General features: G+C 44.6%; 1 protein-coding gene across 2 annotated transcripts in view; it reads right to left on the bottom strand.

Annotated features, from left to right (window-relative positions):
- aatkb (apoptosis-associated tyrosine kinase b) overlaps positions 1 to 20,365 on the bottom strand; it is a 42,400-nt gene that overhangs the window by 7,203 nt on the left and 14,832 nt on the right. Inside the window, exons 2-10 of one of the 2 annotated variants that reach the window (XM_010752890.3) lie at positions 13,789 to 13,922; positions 8,406 to 8,547; positions 3,619 to 3,698; positions 2,862 to 2,980; positions 2,400 to 2,487; positions 1,507 to 1,640; positions 954 to 1,038; positions 542 to 663; positions 283 to 432 (exon numbers count right to left, since the gene is read on the bottom strand). In XM_010752890.3, the coding sequence (XP_010751192.3) occupies positions 283 to 432; positions 542 to 663; positions 954 to 1,038; positions 1,507 to 1,640; positions 2,400 to 2,487; positions 2,862 to 2,980; positions 3,619 to 3,698; positions 8,406 to 8,547; positions 13,789 to 13,922 (1,054 nt within the window). Of the gene's footprint in view, positions 1 to 282; positions 433 to 541; positions 664 to 953; positions 1,039 to 1,506; positions 1,641 to 2,399; positions 2,488 to 2,861; positions 2,981 to 3,618; positions 3,699 to 8,405; positions 8,548 to 10,494; positions 10,797 to 13,788; positions 13,923 to 20,365 lie in introns of those variants that run through there. The other variant, XM_019277754.2, reaches the window with a different exon arrangement.

Raw genomic sequence — 20,365 nt, 5'->3', positions numbered from 1 at the left:
ACACACACAAGATATTAAAGAGATCATTGCACCACATTCTTCTGAAATACACAAGTGTTTAGTTAATTATCTAAGTTGCAATAACAGAAGAGAACTGGAACAAAAAGTCCCGACATGTGAAGCAGAAGCAGCAGGCTTAGCATCATAATGAGCCTCCAGTCCTCCCACGAGGAGCTGAATCATGTTGCTGTGAGTGTTTGTGTTTTGCTGTGTTTGTCGCTCTCCTGAAGGACTGTTAAATATTTGAAAGATGTTTCTAAATATGTTTCTGCGTCGTCTCACCAGCGCTCAGCCAGCGGCACTTTGAGCAGCGGCTTGGGCAGTCGCAGCTGCTGCTCCCTCACAGCGTAGGTCAGCACTTGTCTGTCAGAGTAGTGTCTGTAGGGCTGGTTGCCCAACTCGAACAGCTCCCAGATAGTCACGCCCAGAGACCTGAGACACGGGACAACATGACGTGATGCTGATGAAACATAACACAGTAAACTGTCTCTGTCTGTCTAAACAAACTCTGTGTCTTTGTGTGTGTGTCTGTTGATCGTACCACATGTTGCTCTGCTGGGTCTGGTTTGCCACCAGCATGTTGCCATGCACCTCGTCCACCAGCTCTGGAGCGATCCAACGCAACGGCACGTACATCTGATCTGATGTCACGTAGTAATCATCCTGACAGGAGGGACGGGTGACGTGTTAACAGGCAGACAGCAAGGACGGAATTACAATTTATTGGTTTTGCTGTTAATCATCTTCTGTGATGAAATTTAATACCCTAACAAATACCATGAGCTCTTTGTAGAAGCTCACAAATATTAGATTATTGTAGCTGCACAGCACCTGAGGGACTTTAACAGTAACTCAGTAACAAGCTGAGCTTAATTATTTCATTTATGTTCATGCACTCAGTGTTTTCTTATTAATGTTTGTCTACAGACAAAAAACTTTTGAGACGCACAGACCTTGTACTTGGTGTGGGACAGACCATAATCTCCGATCTTCACTGAGACATTAGCAGACAACAAGCAGTTCCTCAAAGCCAGGTCACTGGTGATAGAGGAAGAGGAGGAAGAGGAGGAAGAGGAGGAAGAGGAGGAAGAGGAGGAAGAGGAGGAAGAGGAGGGTAAACAGCTGTTCCAGCTCTTCATTATTTATAAACACAGAACAGACCAGGAGGTCATTCTACTTGAGACACAAAAATATTTAGAAGCCCAGCATGCACCGGCTGACTGCAGCATGGAATAATTCCTCTTTTAGAGTTGGCCTACTTCCACACTGCTACCTCTGAAAACACACATCAACATCAACTCCTGTCTCTGCTGCAGACTGGGCGTTCTGGAGATGAGGGGTCACCGCCTGCAACAAAATCACTGATGCTGGAGTCTGTAAGCCGCACTCAGGCAGCACCAGGATATTGTTCCAGGAAGCAACCCAAAGGCAAAAAAGCAGATTTTACTAAACACTGGCTGAGCCGGCTGTTTTCACTTTGACATGCGTGTGAGATTTAATAGCTACCTGTGTGTGAAGTTGTGTTTGTGCATGTGCAGGAGTCCTGAGGCGATGTCACAGGCCATCCGTTGGAGAATCAAAGGCTCTGGAGTCATGGTTTCTGCAGTTCTGCAGCTTCGGAGGTAACCCTTCACATCGCCCTGGACGCAACGGAGAGAGATAAAACATCTGGATGTTACAACCTCAGACCACTGGAGGGCAGTCTTGTCATTGTACTGTGCTTAATGTGCCCGAGCATCACCCACATCCTGCTGGCAGTGCACGAGAGAAACACACAAACTTGGTACGACTGAAATATTTTGGATGAGCAGACCAATCCTGATTCATCGTCTCCTCGTTATTCGCTTTAACAGACTCGGTTATACAGTATCTGAGCATTTTCTCACATGAGTGCCGTTGAAATTAAATTTTACTGTGAGCAATATATTTCATCAGCTATCGCCAATTACACTGAGGAGTAAATTAAAACCTGACAGATGTGAAAGGGCAGTTCTTCATTCTTTGATATTTGTGGTGATACTGAAGTAATCAGAGTTAAATCCACTGAATAATTCAGTCGGCTGTAGTTTGACTGGTACAAGTGTCGTGTGACTTATCGGTGACTTTGGCCTCGCCTGCCAAATATTTACAGCAGCTGCCAAGAATGTTTTTATTTCCATTAATGACATATTACAAGAGAAGTCTAATCCACTTAATGTACTGAATGAATTACAGGGCACAATGAAGACTTTGAATTTAAAGCAAAGGTCGAAAGGCTTTCGCTGTCCACCAAGTGTGGTACAGTCTAATATAACAAAGTCACATTTATGCTACAGTGATTTTATTATGATATTAAAATCCTTCAATGAAATGCACTCGGTGTGTGTTAACTTCTTATGTTACAATACACACATACTCACCAGTGGACAAAACTCCATCACCAGCAGGTAGGGAGTGACCTCAGTACACTGGGCCAGACACTGCAGCAGAGCGTGGTGCTGCAGGGCGCTGAGGAGAGGACGGGAAGGACTCTGTGTTATATAAGTTCTGTCACAGTAAAAACATCCTTAGACGCCCACGCTGACATATTAATTATGATAATTCATACAGTATTTTGATTGACAGTTTCAGTGTAAGCCACTATTACTCATCAGCTCTAAAGAATATGTTAAACCGTTTAATTGAGAAGTATTTAACTTGGAAAAAAGTAATAATTTAAGGACAAGTGTGGAGGATTTAGTGGCATCTATTGGTGTAGTTGCTGATTGCAACCCCCCTCGCCTCACCATCTCCTCTCTAGCATGAAGGAGAAACTATGGTCGCTGCAAAACACCCCATAAAAGCAAAAGGTTTGGTTTGTCTGTCGTGGACTAAATGTGTACCGGTAAGGCTGTGCTTCCTCCAGGAAGTGCATCTGGTCCTGCACGCTGGCGCTGGCTTTGAGTTCCTTCACCACCACCTGGGTGGTGTTTAAACCTGCATTCACCTCCCCCAGCAGAACCTGAAACAGTACAAATAGACACAAATACGCACGGGGAAGACGGATGGACAGACACACATTTACGCCCAAACAAATCCACGTAAGCATGGTGAGAGGGAGTGACCAGACAGACATAAAGACGTGAAGCAGTCATGCAAACAGAATTCAGACAGTGAAGTGACAGAAAAATGCAGACAAACGCACGTACGGATGGACATACCCAGTCAAGGTACACAAGGATGGAGAGGACGGATGTATATTCATGAGTATGAGTTGGAAAAGAGACGAGAAGGAAACAGACAAAGAAACAGAGAGGGAGAGAACGAGAGAGAACGCCAACAACATGTTATCTGCTTGTAAAAACACGACAACACCACATGCTTCAGCCTGCAGGGGAGAGCTGTTACTTTGACATTTTCATCAGCGTGAAATTTGTTCCATATCTATCACTTCTGGGACAAGTGGACATCAAAGACACGAGGACCAGGCCGGCATTACACACTCAGATACTGCAGGTAACTCAGCATGTCTCATTTCTGTGATCACAGCAAAGACTAACAACCGTGATGTGAGACTCACTGATGCTGCGTTTCATCTACGCGGCAGGTAGCTGCAGGGACAGGAAATGATGAAAACTGAAGCGTCAGAAGTGAGCTTACCTTCCCGAACCAGCCATTCCCGATCTCCTTCAGGTAGAGAAGACTGTGGCGGCTGAGATCTGTAGATTTCAGGAGTTGGACTGGAGGAAAAGAAGAAAGAGGAGAAGGTGTCAGAGCGATGGATGATCCTCCAGCTTTAAATCACATCACACTAAATTACAGAGAAATGTAAATGTGTTTGGTTCCCATTCATTTCCATATGATATGAAATCACATGATCTTGAAGCCTGACTTGCTCAGCCCGTACTCTCTCTCTTGTAATACCACTTGTACCACGAGAGGCGATAGTGAGTCGCTGCAGTGTTCAGTCCGCCTCAGGGCAACATGAGGACAAAGTAATAGAGAACCGGGCGGGGTGGAGGGACATGGCCGCTGTTAGCTGACAGACAGCCGGGGTTCCTGGGTTCAGGTTCAGCAGCTGGGGGATGTTCTGAAGCAAAGCCCGAGCTTCTCGAGGAATAAACAGCCGGAGCCATGTCGGCTTCTGTTTACTGACGGGAAAGAGGAGGGCTCAGAGTTTATTTTCTAAACTTTTGGGATTAAAAAGTGGATTTATCTTCAACATTTCTGTTATTATTGTAGCCGATTGTTGGCGCCCATAGTTCAAATTTGTAGAGACAGAGAAAAAGAAGACTGCCGGGAGAAAAGCAAGCAAGGAGGCTGGACGAGGTGCTGAAAATGTGCGTCCATTATTTGACTCCAACAAGCATTTTAAAAGTAGTTTGTTTGTCCTCCTGTGGACAGACCTCATGATGTAGTCTCATCATCATCCTCTCAGCATCCGTTTGATATGAAGAATCTGTTCATCCTCAGCTCAGCAGTTCATTTACTGTGAATGGACACACTTGGTCCTGAGGTCTTTTTGTAACTACTGTCATGAGTTTGGAGAGTTTGCTATAGATTTCTGAGGATGTTTCATTACACGTGTCTAACTGCAAAATATCTTGAAGTGCCGTTGCATTGAGGAGAGGAGGAGGTGAAATGCTGCCCCCTATTTTTTTGGAGAACGTGGCCAAGAATTACACATTGCAGGATTATTTCAATACTTCACCTTGAATACAAAAGATCTTTTCTCTTCTAGAAGGGCTGATGATTGGGTGTAAAACTCAGTCAGTTAAACAGGTTTAAGAACTCAAGGCAACAACTGCTATTTGATTAAAAAGCTTTGCAGTCAGACTCGATTTCCTTCTACGTTCTTTCACTCGTAGTTTCAGGGTCAGGTCTTTATCTGCTTTTAGTGTTAGGTTAGGAGCCTCTTTGTATCAGATATACAGTAATAGCACAAAGACATTGAACAGGAGGCCGACATCGACAGCGTCAGACAAAGCAACCGTTAGAAGATGAACATGAATAAAAATGTTCTTGGATGAGTTTGAACACTCCACGTACAAATCTGGAATTTCGATTTAACATAGTTCAAGTCACAATACATCAACATGGACTGATACATTAAATGATAAAATATTAGTTGATTTGTCAAAACACGATGCAGCGTGTCCTCACTCACATGGAGGTTAATAATAGATCTCAGTGATAATCAAAAATACTTTACAGGACGCACCATGTTCAGGTTCTTAAGTGGCTGCTGTAGAATCCATCGTCTGTCCAATCGACTGTTATTAACCCTTTCTGAGATGACGGATCCGAACGTGCCAGTGGACGTTGCCCATCGTGAGTAAACAGATTTATCTCCACTCTTAAGTTTGATTCTGTACTGAGCCGACTCCGATCTGTCTGACTGTCCTCCAACACCCTGATGCATCTCTACCAGCATCCCCGATGACCTGAGAGCTTCCTGCCTGCTGAACACGCCCGACCGTCCTGTCCCAGCTCAGCCAGATGAAACGGGACTGACGGCAACCACCAGCACCACCAGCACCACCACCCGCCCTGCCCCTCCATCTCTCACCCCTCACCATCTATCCCCTCCTTTCTCTCTGTGTCTCCCACGATGACACTTAGATTCTGCGTGTAGAGGCAGACAGACGGATCTTTGTGGTGCTGTCGTCCCCCTTCAGACTGCCACACAGTCCAGTCACTGTGTGGAGGCCATATTGGACGCCCCTGTCTCTTTCCCCAGACTGGTCATTCTTTACACCCACTCATGCTCTCTCCGGCCCAAAGCAGAATAACCACTATTGTTCAGCCGCCCAGGGCAGCATGGCACCAGTTAGGACCAGTTAGTACGCGCACACTGGGGCTATTATCCACCAGCTCCATGACATAGGAATGGACTGAGTTTTGACGATAACAGTGGCGAGCAATGGCTCCTACCTACGCCGTCACGTTAACCGCAAATATTCATAATGCTGGAGGAACAATGAGGGGAGGCTGATGCATCGTGGGAGAAAAAGTTTAATTCTTAAAGACTGTACTATAATATTTGTTTGTTTATGTTCAGTGGAAGCATTCCAGTCCATGGGTCAGCCTCCACCCACTGCAACAAACTAAAAATATATGCTGCCATCACCCCCCTGGTAGGTTCTCAGATCTCTCCACAGCAAACACACTAACTCAATTTCCATTTGACAGCACTGTCTGGTCTCTCCTGAGCCGGGAGCTGCTCAGCATCTCCCTGAATGTGTCTAGTCTAATCGCTATAGTAGCCAGGAAGTCTTTAGCGAGATGCACAGCGGCTAAATCACTCAGAGACTAATGGGATTCTCGTTATGCTCGTCCAGTCCAGTGCGTCCGAGCCGGGCTCTGCTGAGGTGCCGAGCTGTATGTGAGTGACTGTGTGATGCTGAGCAGCCATGAGAACATGTGTGCTCTCTCAGTGGGAGATGAACTGGGCCTGGTTTCGCTCACATTCCTCTTCATGTGTGTTTTCACATGTCCTCTCTGAGTGGGTGTGAGCTCCATTCGTCTTTGCAGTGCAGGCTGCAGCACAGAACAGCTGCATCAGGGCGGGTCCTGGGGACCGGGCCACAGGCTGAGCCAAGCTCTTACAGTACTGGTGTCTCATTAGGAACTCCACCTATCCACATTTTCTGTCTTTTGACAGCCCCAGTGCTCAGCAGGATGACAGAGGAGGAGACGGGAACATTGGCTGAGTGTAAGCAGACTTTCTCAGAGCTGCTAAGTACTTCAGCTCACATCTACCTCAGCTCTCAGGAATCATTAGAGATCTGAAACCTGAGACTGTGTTTGTTTTAAAGCAGCCACAAGATTTCTCATAAAATATTTTAAATGTTTAGAGCTATGTATTAATTATTATTTCTTCTCTGTTCTCTTCTTTATTCTTTCCTTCGTGCATTCCTTCAGTTGCTTTTTAGTTTTAATATTTCACCACCACCTCTTTCAACTGCACGTCCATGAAGCGCTGGGGTACAAATTAACTTGAACTCGGATAGTTGTAGGAAAACAAGGCAGAAAGCAGCTAATGAAGATGAAACCACATGGAAGAAAGTATGAGAGGAGGTGCAGCCGAGTATCAGGGATCCATTTCAGCAAATCTAGTTCTCATTAAAAACATAAATCTCGTTCCCTTCATGATGTCACTGGGTGAGGCAGTCCTGAAGGTGCAGTAATGAATCCCTGACCTCTGCCACTACAGTACTACCATATGGTTTCTATTATTCACCGGAGACGGAGCGTATATTTTGTGGGCAAGTTTTTCCTCACTCGAACCGACGGTCTAAGGACAGAGGGTGTCAGAGGCAAATACTTTGTGACTTACAAATAAAATTTGATTTGATTTGATTTGATATGTTAAGCGGCCAGCTTTCCCAAATCCCATAACATAGTGAGAAAATAGTTTCTCATATCAAACTATGCAGATATTTGTGGTTTTCTGTAGCGCTGAGACTTTTCCCATCAGGAGCCTTTATTTACTCAATGCACTGAACGCACTAATGAAAGTATATTAACCCTGACTGCATTGACTTCATTTTTTGGTGTCTTAAAAATTCAGTGTAGAAAACCAAACCTATCTGCTAGATACCACAGGCAGTAGTTAAAGTCTTCTCTCATCCACCTCTTTATACATCGCCTATTTAACTAGTGTGGCTAGAATATACCTCTAAAACATTTACATTTATTTCTATGTGAGCTTTGATGCACACTGATCCCTGAGTTAACTGCGTGGGCATGATCCATCAAGTCTCACCATGCTCCAGTGTCATAAGTTTATCAGGCAGCATCAGCCCATTAACACACAACAAGGACCATTGTCGCACAGACGCAGATAGAGAGAACGAGGGATACTCTCACTGGGGTTTTGTGCTCTCACATGCCTGACATTCCAACTTGCAGCAGTGTAGGCTGGCCGCCTGGACGCTATTATGCAACAGGCAGATGTTTGTGGGAGAGAGTGAAAGTTAAAGAGCACAGAGTTCATTCTGTGGGGACTTGCAGTGAGGGATTGTGGGATAGGTGGAGGCCCAGCTGACTGAGGCCAGCATCAGGGCGGCGTTCACTCCAGGGACAAACTTTGACTCCAGATACACGGCTCTCCTTGCTCTTCCATGACTCTCACACCCTTGAATTGTACTTGCGTTTGTAATGCTTTGGCACTTTTACAAAGCTGTTGCAAGGCTTGCATCAGTTTGTAGCGAATGGCTGAAGGTGTAGATTACAAAAATCAAAAATCATATCATGATTGGATATTGGAAGACACGTGAATCTCTTTGATTGCAGCGTCTGGATTTTAAAGCTCAATCTACAACAATGTTTACTTTAAGTGAACTGCGAGAGTCTTAATTAGTCTAACCATCCTAAACAAACCATCACCGGCTATTTTTATTTATTCTCTATGCCTGCCATGGTATCAGATACAGGTGACTCACCTGATCGAGCAGGCTGCTTTGCGACGGGCAGGGAGACCTCGGTGAGCGGCAGGATGTAGACGTCCGGGCTGCCCTGGGAGGCCGGTGAGGCCAAGGTGGACATGTCTGCGTGGTACTCCTCCCCGTCCACATTCTTGAATTCCTGGAAAACAGAACGAGGAGGTCAAAGATCATGCGAAGAAACAGGCTGCTTACATTACACTGACAACTCGTTGAGTAACACAAATGTGTGTGGAAAAAAAAACTTTAGGGGAAGAAGTCAGATGAACTGAGGCAAGCTGTCCTGGCAAGCGGCGGCGTTTCTCTGAGCTGTTTGTGAGGCTGGTTGGAACATCGCAGTGTAAACAAAGCCAGCCTCATTTATCCAAAGGTTATTTGTACTAAGATTACATGTATCACAATCCTCTACTTCACAGTGAAGCCAGGAGAGGAGAGCTTCTGTGACTGCCTCTCACCCATTAACCATCATTTTGTATTTGAAACAAAATCTGTTAAGAACATTTTGAAATGAGAAAACAAATGTCAGATGAAATCCAGCGTACAGACAAAAGTTACTTTTCTTTGCATGAAGAGGGATGGTATGTGTTTATCCGTGTGTGTATATGTACTGCATATCCACACGTGAAAAACGATTCTGTAATCATGTAATTGTTTTTTTGGCATGAGACGTTTTTTTGGAGCCAGAAGTGACTCTGACCTTTGACAAGCCCGGTCCCAAATGTTCTCGTATTCCAGCTTAACAACTAAAATCTGTTTGTGAAAACATGTGAGGACAGAAACAGTCGACGCAGTCACTGAATCTTGACCTAGTTTGACAGTTTGCTGCATTGAGCCGGACGGATACGCTGAGAATGACTTGTCAATCACACGTAGCCACGCCCTAAAGCATGCCTATGCTTTATGGTCTGTTTTACTCTAAATTAGACCATGATTTACTAAATGAACACCTTGTTGTATAGAAGAAGACTTGGAACTAGACACTGAGACCATAAACTCATAAATTAAATGATGAAGTTGGCTCATTTTTCCATAAGACTCAATATAATTTGACCTCTGTTTGCAGCCAAAGGAGCCGCCCCCTGCTGGGCATTTAAACAAATGCAGGTTTAAGACCTTCTGGGCTGTCTGCACTTCACAGACTCACAGGTTCTGTCAGATACACTAACATATTTTCTAGTTTTTGTAAATCTTTGTAAAGCACACCGCCGGTTCTCGTGGCTTTGTCTGTTTTTTTTTTATGAGTTTTCATTATTAGTGTCATACACTGAGGCCTGGGCTGGATGTACAGCGAGGGGCGCCTGAAAGATTCCTTCTGTCTTCTGAATGTAGAGACACATTGCAGGATGAAGCAGAGGATGAAGAGGGGAAGGAGTTGGCTGCATCCACAGACCGGATGTCAGAATAAAAGTCCCTTAGTTGGGAGCTGGAGAGCAGCGGGGTCCCAACACTGGAAAAATGTGACCTGCTGCAGCCTTCTGCAACACCCACACAAACACACACTCACACACACACACACACACACACACACACACACACACACACACACACACACACACATAAACACCTCCATCTCTCACTTCATCCTGTCCCCCAAGAATGCGAGCACATACACACAACACTCCCTCCGATGGCCTCAGATCCAAATCTTCACACGGCCTTGCTCGCCCTCCCATTCAACATGTGGTTTCACTCTCCACATCGACACACACACACACACACACACACACACACACACACACACACTGTCACGGACACATACACACACCAGCATTTACAGCACAGCAGTATCAGTATCAAAACTAGGCCTGCAAACAATGAACAGTTTTGGGTTGCACACATAATAAATCATGCCTAACACATGCAGGAATCATAATGAGGGAATGGATGTGTCATGAATTTCTGTCTCCACTAACAAATGAAACCAATGAAAGGACCCAATGACAGAAAACCATTACAAATCTGGTGACTTCATGTTGAAGCTATCTAACTTCATCAAATATTTACAGGTCAACGTTTGCCTTATCCTTTGAATCCATCTGAGAAAACACAACAAGATGTCTCTGTGACTCAGCATCACCAGTTAACTTACCTGTCAGAGTCCACAGGTGAGGACGACATGGCAAACCCTCAACTTAGGTAACAGGATCTCTTTCTGGTTTTCTTGCACACACCCATAAACACACACACACACACACACACACACACACGCTCTCACGCTCTCAGTGCCCCCCCACGGTTCCCATTTGTATGATGGGTGTAGGGCAGGAGGAGGTTGGTGGTGCCAGGAAGAGAAAAGGCTGCAGAAAAAGGCAGCATCATTCTGCAGAGAGCGTCTCATTGTGGAGTCCAGAGAAGAGGAAGAGGAGGAAGAGGCTTTGTGGCTGACCACTGACTGTCCCCAGGATCTGCTGAGGATGGAGGGAGAGACAACGAGAAGGGGAGGGGGGAGAGGAAGAAGGAGGAGCACCATCCTCCGGTTCACAGGCCAGACCCAACCTGCAGCCGCCTCACGAGGAGGACGGGAGAAAATCTGAGCCCCCTCAAAAATGTGAGGGAGAAAAATACAAGGGGAGGATGGGGGGAGGGAGGGAGGAGGCGAGGGGTGGGGGGTTCACATACTATTACATGTGACAATCACTCACTCTCTTCCTCTCTTTTCCTTTCAATCCCAAAAGCCAAAGAACATCTGCAGGGCAGTCCCCCTTCCTCACCAAACCAAGAACACACACACACACACACACACACACACACACACACACACACACACACACACACACACACACACACTGACTAACCTGACCTTTAACTTCATCACCACAGGACTAAACATGAATGTAAGAGCAGGTCTAAACCCTGAAACTTTATTCTGACCTAAACTGACTTTAGCTTCTAGATTTAGGCTGCATGCAGTAGGAAGTATATATATATGCATATATATATATATACAGTATATACATACACACACACATATGGCCCAGATGTTGCTTTCATGCCTCATCACTCTCTTGTTTTAATGTGGTTTTAATAAAACACAGAGGCACTAAAGTTAGGAGTGTATAGATTATGGCATATCTTACAAACATAGAGAGAGTATGTATGAGCTGCATCTACCAAAGGTCAAATATTAATCTGATCTAGTTTAACTCTTTCATCTCTCGACGCTGACTTTAGCTTAGCATAAAGACTGGAAACTGGGGGAAACATTAGCATTCAGCTTAGCCTCACAGATGATTATCAATTATCAAATTTCTTGCTTCTCTATAAACTAATTCATTCACCAGCTAATGGTCCAAATTTAACAAAATCCACCTACCAGCTCCTCAAAATCTTGTTGATTATTCAACATTACAGAAATGCTGAAATGCTAAATTGTGGTTTGAAAAGCAGAAAGAATTCTTGAGAAAAATGTGAACATGAAAAATGTGAACATGAAAAATGTGAACATGAAAAATGTGAACATGAAAAATGTGCAAAAGCTTTTGCACAAAGTTGATCTTCAGCTTTAAAACAGTTTTTAGTGTTACGTCATTTTTCAAAGGTCAGAATCTGCGTTTGTCGCAGCGCAGTTTATTTCTGAGTTTTTACAATGACAAATCCTCGACGACCTTAAAGTCCAGCAGTGAGGACTGTTGGAGGAAGCTCCTCATCTTTCCATCACTGTCTGTAAAACACAGAGAGCTTTTCTCTCTTGCAGTTTTTTCTCCCCCTGACATTCCCTCTTCCTGCTCTGGGAGAGGCTGTGTCTAATTCCAGATGGGGCCCTGAAGCCGGATGCACTGCGGGCTCATGGGTATGCCCTTTCCTCACGCCCTCGCGCCCTCTCTCTTCCCCCTCCTCCCACCATGGCCCCTTCCTCGGACACACCCTGACAGGTCCGAGCTGGGTGGTCCAACCCGCCAGAGACGCAAACCAGACACGAGGCACATCATATGTACTGTATATCTCTGACAGATCCCTGTTCCCTGTGTGAAGCCTAACAAGAACGCAAGATGCGCACTTATAAACACACGTGTGTTCAAGGAAGAACAGGATGTTATGTAATACTGCTACAGACACTTCTGTAATCAGTGCAGCTCTGTGTTTCTGAGATAGGAAAAAAGAAAGAGAGGCCGAGGTTGCAGAGAGAGAGAAGAGAGAAACAGTCTCAGAGGAAAGTCTTCGTGCTTCTCTTCACAGCGTCAGGGCGGCATAAATGTTTCTTCTTGAATTTTGTTAATTGCTTATAAAATGTGCCATAAATGAACAAGTCGATAATAAATCAAGTTCTTTTATGAGTAATGTGCAGGAATATGAGTCTCAGTCGGGACTTGTTGTGGAAGGAGAGAGACAAAAGGTTATGATGTAACAGCTGATTCCATCCTTCAAATATTTCATTTGGACTCTGAAGTTTGCAGAGCTCAAGGTCCAAATACTCGATCTGCATCGCCACATTTGGTGCCGACATTCATGGTCTGCAGAGGATGAACTGTAATGACCCGGTGATCCATTAATGTGTCATCATCAGGCCCATCTTTAGTTTTCGGGTCATAAACAGATTACATTACCATCAGCGTAGTATATTTTACTTTATTGTCAGTCAGCATGCAAATCTACGATGGTGAGCGTTGCATCTGATAAACATTAGCTGTGTTACTATGTGGTTTGTTTTAGTGATTTTAATCACTGCTCGTGCTGTGATGATGATTTGATGACATGTGCAGAAGCCTCTGGGAGATGTGACACATTCCTGCAGATTGAGGAGGGCCCTGATGTAAATGCGTGTGTGCTATACGACGACATCCCTCGGCTGTCAGCCTCCTCGACAGCTGCTCATAGCAATGTGCCATCACAAGGCGGAGGAGAGACAGGCTGCTGGCTAGGTGTTGATGTGAATTCAAGATGTTTGTTAAGCCTCCGGATTCTACAGAATGAGATTCAGTGAGAAACACTGAATGCAGGAGAGAAGTTTGTGTACAAGAAAACTCCACTAAGATGCACAGTCACATGCACAGTCCCACCATTACTCCAATGTACGCACACACCATCTTCCTTGCTCCTTGTCCTATTTTCTCTGTGACCCATTTCAGCATGCTGCTCAGAAACCGGGTCTAAATCAGCGACACAAGATGGTCCGAAAAAGCTGCAGGCCTCCCGCCGCTCCATAAACACAGGCTTTGTCTGCTATTCTGTGTACGCTCCATCAATATTTTCTAAGTAAGAATGGCTGGAGATCCTGAATATAATATCTAATGAGTGGCTGCAAAGAATGTTTTGTGTTCAGTCCATTTGCAGTAACGCTGGTGGGCAAACACAGTTACACAGTTACAACACATCAGTATGCACGACTTTAATGAGTGTGAGTGTGTGAAGGCGCAGAGCTGTGTCCGTTTCAAATGAGGCCCACCTTGAAGCCGATTTTGCCCTTCTTGCAGCAGAGGCAAGCCAGCATGAGGAAGACGAAGGTGAAGAGGCCCGAGAAAGAGATGGCCACCACAGCCAGGGACGACGACCAGGACAGGTCACTCAGCGGAGCGCCATCTGCAGGACACAACCAGTGTTACAGACAGAACGTTGTTTGTTTGAACATTAATGTGATCAAATGCATATTAAAGCACGTGAAAGAACTTCCATCAAATAAAAATGATGTGTGCTTATTCACTTCGATGCATTCCTGTATGTAACTAGTGTTTCCATCATCATTTCTAATGTATTATACAGTAGCTCATGAACTGAATGTTTCCCATTCAGGGACGTTCACATGTTTGATTTATAGATGATCCTCATCGTGCTCAAAATGAAAAGCTGTGAAACAACAACAACAACAACAACAACAACAACAACAACAACAACGTTACAGCTCTACTCAGGCTAAAACTGCATGTGATGATTTATGACCTTCACCCAGCAACAGAGGCAAATAATATCTCTTGCACTAAATGGTTTTTCATCAAATGTTCATATTCTCTAAACCGGCTGCTCAGCGGTGATTTGCAAAGAAACAAATTGCTTAACTTTAATTTGTTTTTCCTCAATAAAAGGGAGATTTTTTACATAATTCAGAGAGCTGGAAGATGAAACTTTGGTATTTTTCATGCGCCACAGCTCCTCAGAAACAGACCTCGGACGGGTTGAGATCAACTTGACTGACTTGTGCAGTCAGTGTATATTGAGTATGCATATTATGTGTATATTTATGCTGTTTTATTACATTTGGTTTATTCGTATGCCTCTCTGCAACTGTCAGCTCGGGCTTCTGCTGTTTTGTTGTTTTACTCTCCAATATCTTCTACAATGCAGGATTTTCACATTATTGGTCTATTAGGATGCAGGCGTAGGAGGATTTATTTATTGCTTTTACTGAATGAACTCAATATCAGGTCTGGTTCTGGTTCTGGTATCTTCAAGGCAGACTTTTGCAAGACATCAGACTCTCACAGTGAGTTTGGACAAATAAACACCAAGTGAACATGCACTGAAAACCTTAAGAACAGTAAGAAGTGATTTTATACCATTAGGCCATGGGAATGTCTAAAATCAACACACAGCTCTGTAACATGCAATCCACTGTAACTGAGTTAAAGTTAAAATACAGTACAACATACTGAAGACACCCTGAAGGCACCACGTGTGCTGGGGAATGTGATAAAGACCTCCCATGGGCCCTGAATGCATCATTTTCTTTCAGTGTGATTCATCCAGAAAGCAATTAATTAAAATGAGATGCAATTATACTGCTGATACAATATTAATGCACTTTACTTAGAATATGTACACAGTGTAGTTCTGCCTCTGGACTCCAACAGTGTTGAATTCTCTGTTATTTTCCTCGGGCTTGCTCATGTCTCGCTCGTTCTGTACCAGCGAAGCCAATTTTCAGACTTTGATGGTTTGAATTATCGTCCTCGTGCACGCCGTCCAGTCTTGTAAATAATATCTTGTTCCCAATTTCAGGAGGGCATTTCTGAGCAGTGGACGATTTATTTTTCTCATTCTGCGGCGGCTTCTGAAATGCAACGGTTACCACGGAAACAGATTGGACGGACGGACAGCCGGGCAGGATCGCCTTCAGCTGTGAATCTCTCACACTGATTCCTGCCAACAACAGTGCCACACACACACACACACACACACACACACACACACACACACATAATAAACCGAGCACCGAGTCATTTCTGTTGCCAGTTTGTGCTGATCCTCTGAAAGCTTGTGTGGCTGGCTCTGACTGAGTATCGGGCTCTTAGTATAATTGGACAGTGTTGTTCAGGAGGCCGGCTGGCACAGTGTAGGATGAGAATATATATGAATACAAAACATGCAGATTTAACAGTTAAATACAGGATTAGCCGGCCAGCTCAGAGTTTGTGTTTGTTTTTTTGGAGTCCTACTATTCATTCTAAATAAATCCAGCGGTCCAGTCACAGTGTCCATAAAAAGAGAGAGCCACATGAAGAGAGTGGGAGGAAGAGTTGGAATAATGAATCAGTCAATAAGCATTTAGTGCTTTGAAACGCTCCACAACAAGATCCAGATTCAGTGACTTTATTTGTCAGGGGGGTGATTACAGAAGAGAGACACTCGGACTCTGTCGTGGTTTATTTTAAACTCCCCTCGCTTACAAATCTCTTCTCCCCCAGCAGCACAAGGAGGAGATGGTGACTGGAGATGCACCTCTGGATGAATATCTGACCAACACACAAAATGAGAGCGGTGCAAAGAGAACAGCAGCTCACACACTTGTACACTATTATTATAAAGAGATGCAAACTTGTGTGATCACCACACTCCTACTATGATAAACTCATGTGAGGAATGACCAGCACTACTGTGAGTTTCATTCCCAAAGTTGAAAAGTACATCTAGACAGACTAACGCATTGTTGGATTTGGTTGTTTTCTTTTCTTATCTTCTTTTATTTGGCGCAGTGTTAGACGCAGAGGTTAGATATCTCTCTTCCACCTGAAACACTCCCCACGGTACGAGAAATAATTAATATCTGATCTTATGCCAGAGATTCTTCCAGTGGAGTACCCAGAGAGGTGTAGTGTAGACAGGTGCAGAAGAAAGCTTAGTACAGCAGATAGTAAGTTGGCAAGAGGAGAAGAGGATGAGGAAAGGAAAGGAAAGGAAAGGAAAGGAAGGGAAAGGAAGAGAAAGGAAAGGAAAGGAAAGGAAAGGAAAGGAAAGGAAAGGAAAGGAAAGGAAAGGAAGGGAAAGGAAAGGAAAGGAAAGGAAAAGAAAGGACAGGAAAGGAAAGGAAAGGAAAGGAAAGGAAAGGAAAGGAAAGGAAAGGAAAGGAACAGATCATTTAAATATTTTAGTGAAGTCATGTCTGATTTTAAGGTACTAACACGTCCTTTCTTTGTAAGTCATTGAAACTTTTCTTCCCTAGCTTTGTAAAACTGACGCTTGATTGTTAATCTGAAGGATTCTGCTTCTTGTACTGAGCCCGGGTCCACAGAGACAAATGTCTCCTGAAAAAGGTTGTTTAGTTCACAGTGTCCTTCCTGAGACTGCATCTCAGTGAAAAACCCAGGACTGAATTTCGGAGCTGCTGCAGTTTTTCCTCTCCTGTTACTCCTTGACGCGAGCAGCTTGAGCACCGTACAGTCTCAGCTCAGAGGTGGTAGCCATATTTAGCCTCCCGAGGCAGAGCTGAAGCACATCCTGACGACTGAATGATGAAAAGGGAACGAGCGTGAGGAGACGAGAGCAGAGGAGAGAAGAAAAGAAGTGAGAAAGAAGAAGAGGAGGCTGAAGAGCTGCGTACTCTGCAGCGTCTCCCCCAGGAGAATCTCCTCCTCGCAGAGACTCAGCAGCTCCAGGTCTGACCGAGGGCAGACAGAAACAGTTAGGACTGAGTCTATCCGACAACCTCACGTGGCCGTCCTGCTTTTACAGAGACGGAGCTGCAGAACGTCTGTGAACAGACACACCTGCACGGCCTGGCCTGAAGGTTCAATAAGACTTCAGTAACACCAAAGATAGATGCACTCAGCGAGAGACTTAAAGGAGAATAGTTGGACAGTTTGGAAAAAAACTGATTTCTTGCCAAGAGATAGATGAGAAGATGAACGCCACGTCTGAACGCTGAATGTGGAACCAGCAGGCGATTAGCTTTGCCTCTGCTGGTTGCCTGGCAACCTCACAGCGATGACAAGACTTGAGGAATTTATTGTGCCACTGTTTTTATTCACATTTAGAAGTGCTGGAGGCAGATCTGTTCAAATCTGGACCGGACTGGACCAGCTGCTCACGCACCACGACAATATTCCAAAGATCTTCATGGTTTGAAGAAACTTTCTCCCCCAAATTTGACGTGCATTCATTTTAAACAAAACAAGAGACCAGAAGTGAAACACGTGTAATGATGCAGGAACAGTCAGAACCAGCCTGAAAGAAGTGGATTCTTCAAACTAAATCCAAAACACACATTTTTCTCCTTCTGTGACGATGACGCGTCTTATTGGATGTGATATCGAGTCCACTCGGATCAGCTTGGATATCAGACTTAATGACACGCTGCAAAGTGCCAGCTCAGCTCGTTCTGTCACTGACAACTTGCGAGTCTATATTTTCTTTCCTGTTCACGGCAGAGCAAACAATAACTGATCTGTCTGAGGCGAGCTCAGGTAGGAGTAACTGTGCCTCAGCTTGTCAGGGACAATAAAGTTTTGTTTGCATGTGGAGCATTTAACTCAGAGCTGACAGAGCGAGAAGACTCTTAACCCGCTCGACATTAACGTCCCGGTGATCATTATCATTAACTCTCATTAAGTGCATAAAGCCACCACTCTACCAACAAGTCAATGTTTGTGCATCAGCAGGTAGTGATTCCAGATGTAACTCATCCATCGCCGATTAGTGTGTCACGATTGTTAAGCCTGTGTCTTTCAGATAAGCCGAGTTGGCCATTACAGAGCGAGTGATGCCCAGTTTCATGCTGCAGCTGCGATCCAGAGGAGGCACGCCTCCCCGTCTGAGAGTCAAAGCCAGGATATTACAGCTCGGTCCTGGCTCTCGTCCTGTGCCCGCCGCTCACATCCAGCTCAGGGGGATCAGCAGGAAGTGCATCCATGGGAGTGCTGACACCCTTCACACATCATCAGGCCTGGTTTCTGTCCTCTCCACAGCTCAATGATCTACACCTCAGCAGATGGGAAGGTGAAAGCACCTGAAGGGCTGGAAACTGGCCAGAGCAAAGAGTTTCCACATTGATCCCAATTAAAGGTGAAAGAAGAAGAGAGAGTAGAGGTGAAAGATAAAGATATCTTTGACATCTATCTAAGATATCTAAGATTACCTGCCTGCTGTCAACAACCGGACTTCATCTGAAAATACTTATGAAAGGTTATAATGTACAAGGCAGGGCCTCCTCACTCACACACTCACACACTTAGTGTAAGCAGAGGATACAAAGAGCATTCTATGTCAGATGCAAATGTGACCCTCGTAAAGGTCGCCATCCTACACATACATCAACCCAGAGACAGAGTGCTGGGCTCTAAACGAACGCCTCGTTTCACGTGTTCACTGACAATGTATTCCTGAATCTGTCTGCTGGAAACATGAACATGTTGCATGTATTTTGGAATAGCACCAAACTGCAAATCTTTATGAATCGCGCTAAATCCCTGTAAAAAATATGCATGGGATCACTGCCAAATAAATTCACTGTGCAGCTGTGCGTGCCGTGGATTTGGGGATCTCACATGCATGCTGCATCAGGAGAGGAAGTAAAGGCTTCAGCTCTCTGGGTAATGCAGGTGTCACAGTCAGGTGAGTGATGTGTGCGTCCAAAAGACCTCAGACAGCTGACAAGATAACAGCGGACAGAGCCTGACGTATGCATGTCAATGTGTCCTCTTGTTTTTCTACCGTTGACTAGTGAAAACTAGTCTGACCTTTGACATGATTAAACCCTCAAACCAGCTTTAACAGGTTTAGAAATACAGGAAGGAACAAAACCTGCTACAAGTGCAGATTCTGACATTTGAAAGGTTATTTTAAAAAAAGCAGAAACTGAGCTGCTGGTGTTATTATTAAAAATGCATATCACATTTATGCATCAAACATTGTGTAACACAATGAAGAAGCCACACCTGGAGAATCTATGTTTTTATATATTTAAAATAAGAAATAATGATAATATGATGTAATAAATCACATCATAAAATAATAATAAGGGCTTTACTCCATAAAATGATTTATTCTATGCACATTTAAAGTAAGTTACCTTCCTGAATGCAAAGCAAAATCACAGTAATGCGACTCTGCAGAGGAATGCATACAATCAATAGATGCCTCCAAAGGTAAGATATGCATGAGAGCGCCCGTGTGCCAAACCAATAACAGAGACGAAGCTGCTCACAGCCAACCAAGACACCGAACCAAAAAATGCTGGTGCTGGTAAAATAAATGATTCCCCCTCTGTCCTCTGCTACACTACTGCTGACACCATGCTTCTCTCAGGCATGGAGAGAGAGAGAGAGAGAGAGAGAGGATGACAACAGGAAGACTCATCAGTTTAACAAAAAAAACAACAACAGAGGAGTGGTGGAAGATGATGGAGGCCGGGGGGAAACAGATGGGTGGAGGGAGGGTTGGATGGTTAAACAAGCACATACGGGCTAAACACATGTGAACTGTGTGGAGCTGATGACCTGGTCGTGAACAATCTGCCATACATCTGCTGGTTCACATGAAGCGATGCAGCGATCACACAGACAGACGTATAGACGACACCTGTGCTGCGTGGTTTGTCATCCGAATGTAAACATGAGCGAATGTTGGCGAACAGCTGCCGACGCTTCTGACTCAAGAACCGGCTGCAAAAAAACAAAAAGACTCAGCTGGTTTCCATGGTGACTGCTTCCCCAAATCCTGCTCAGACTGACTCAGATGCCCTCCTGATGCCCACAAAGGCCGCGCCAAGAAAAGAGAACAACTTGTCTCCGAAATTAACCCTCCGCTAAGGCTTT

This window comes from Larimichthys crocea, chromosome XVI (assembly GCF_000972845.2).
Source record: "Larimichthys crocea isolate SSNF chromosome XVI, L_crocea_2.0, whole genome shotgun sequence".
In the NCBI taxonomy this organism is placed as follows: domain Eukaryota; kingdom Metazoa; phylum Chordata; class Actinopteri; family Sciaenidae; genus Larimichthys; species Larimichthys crocea.
This window is presented reverse-complemented; position numbering and strand designations above follow the sequence as displayed.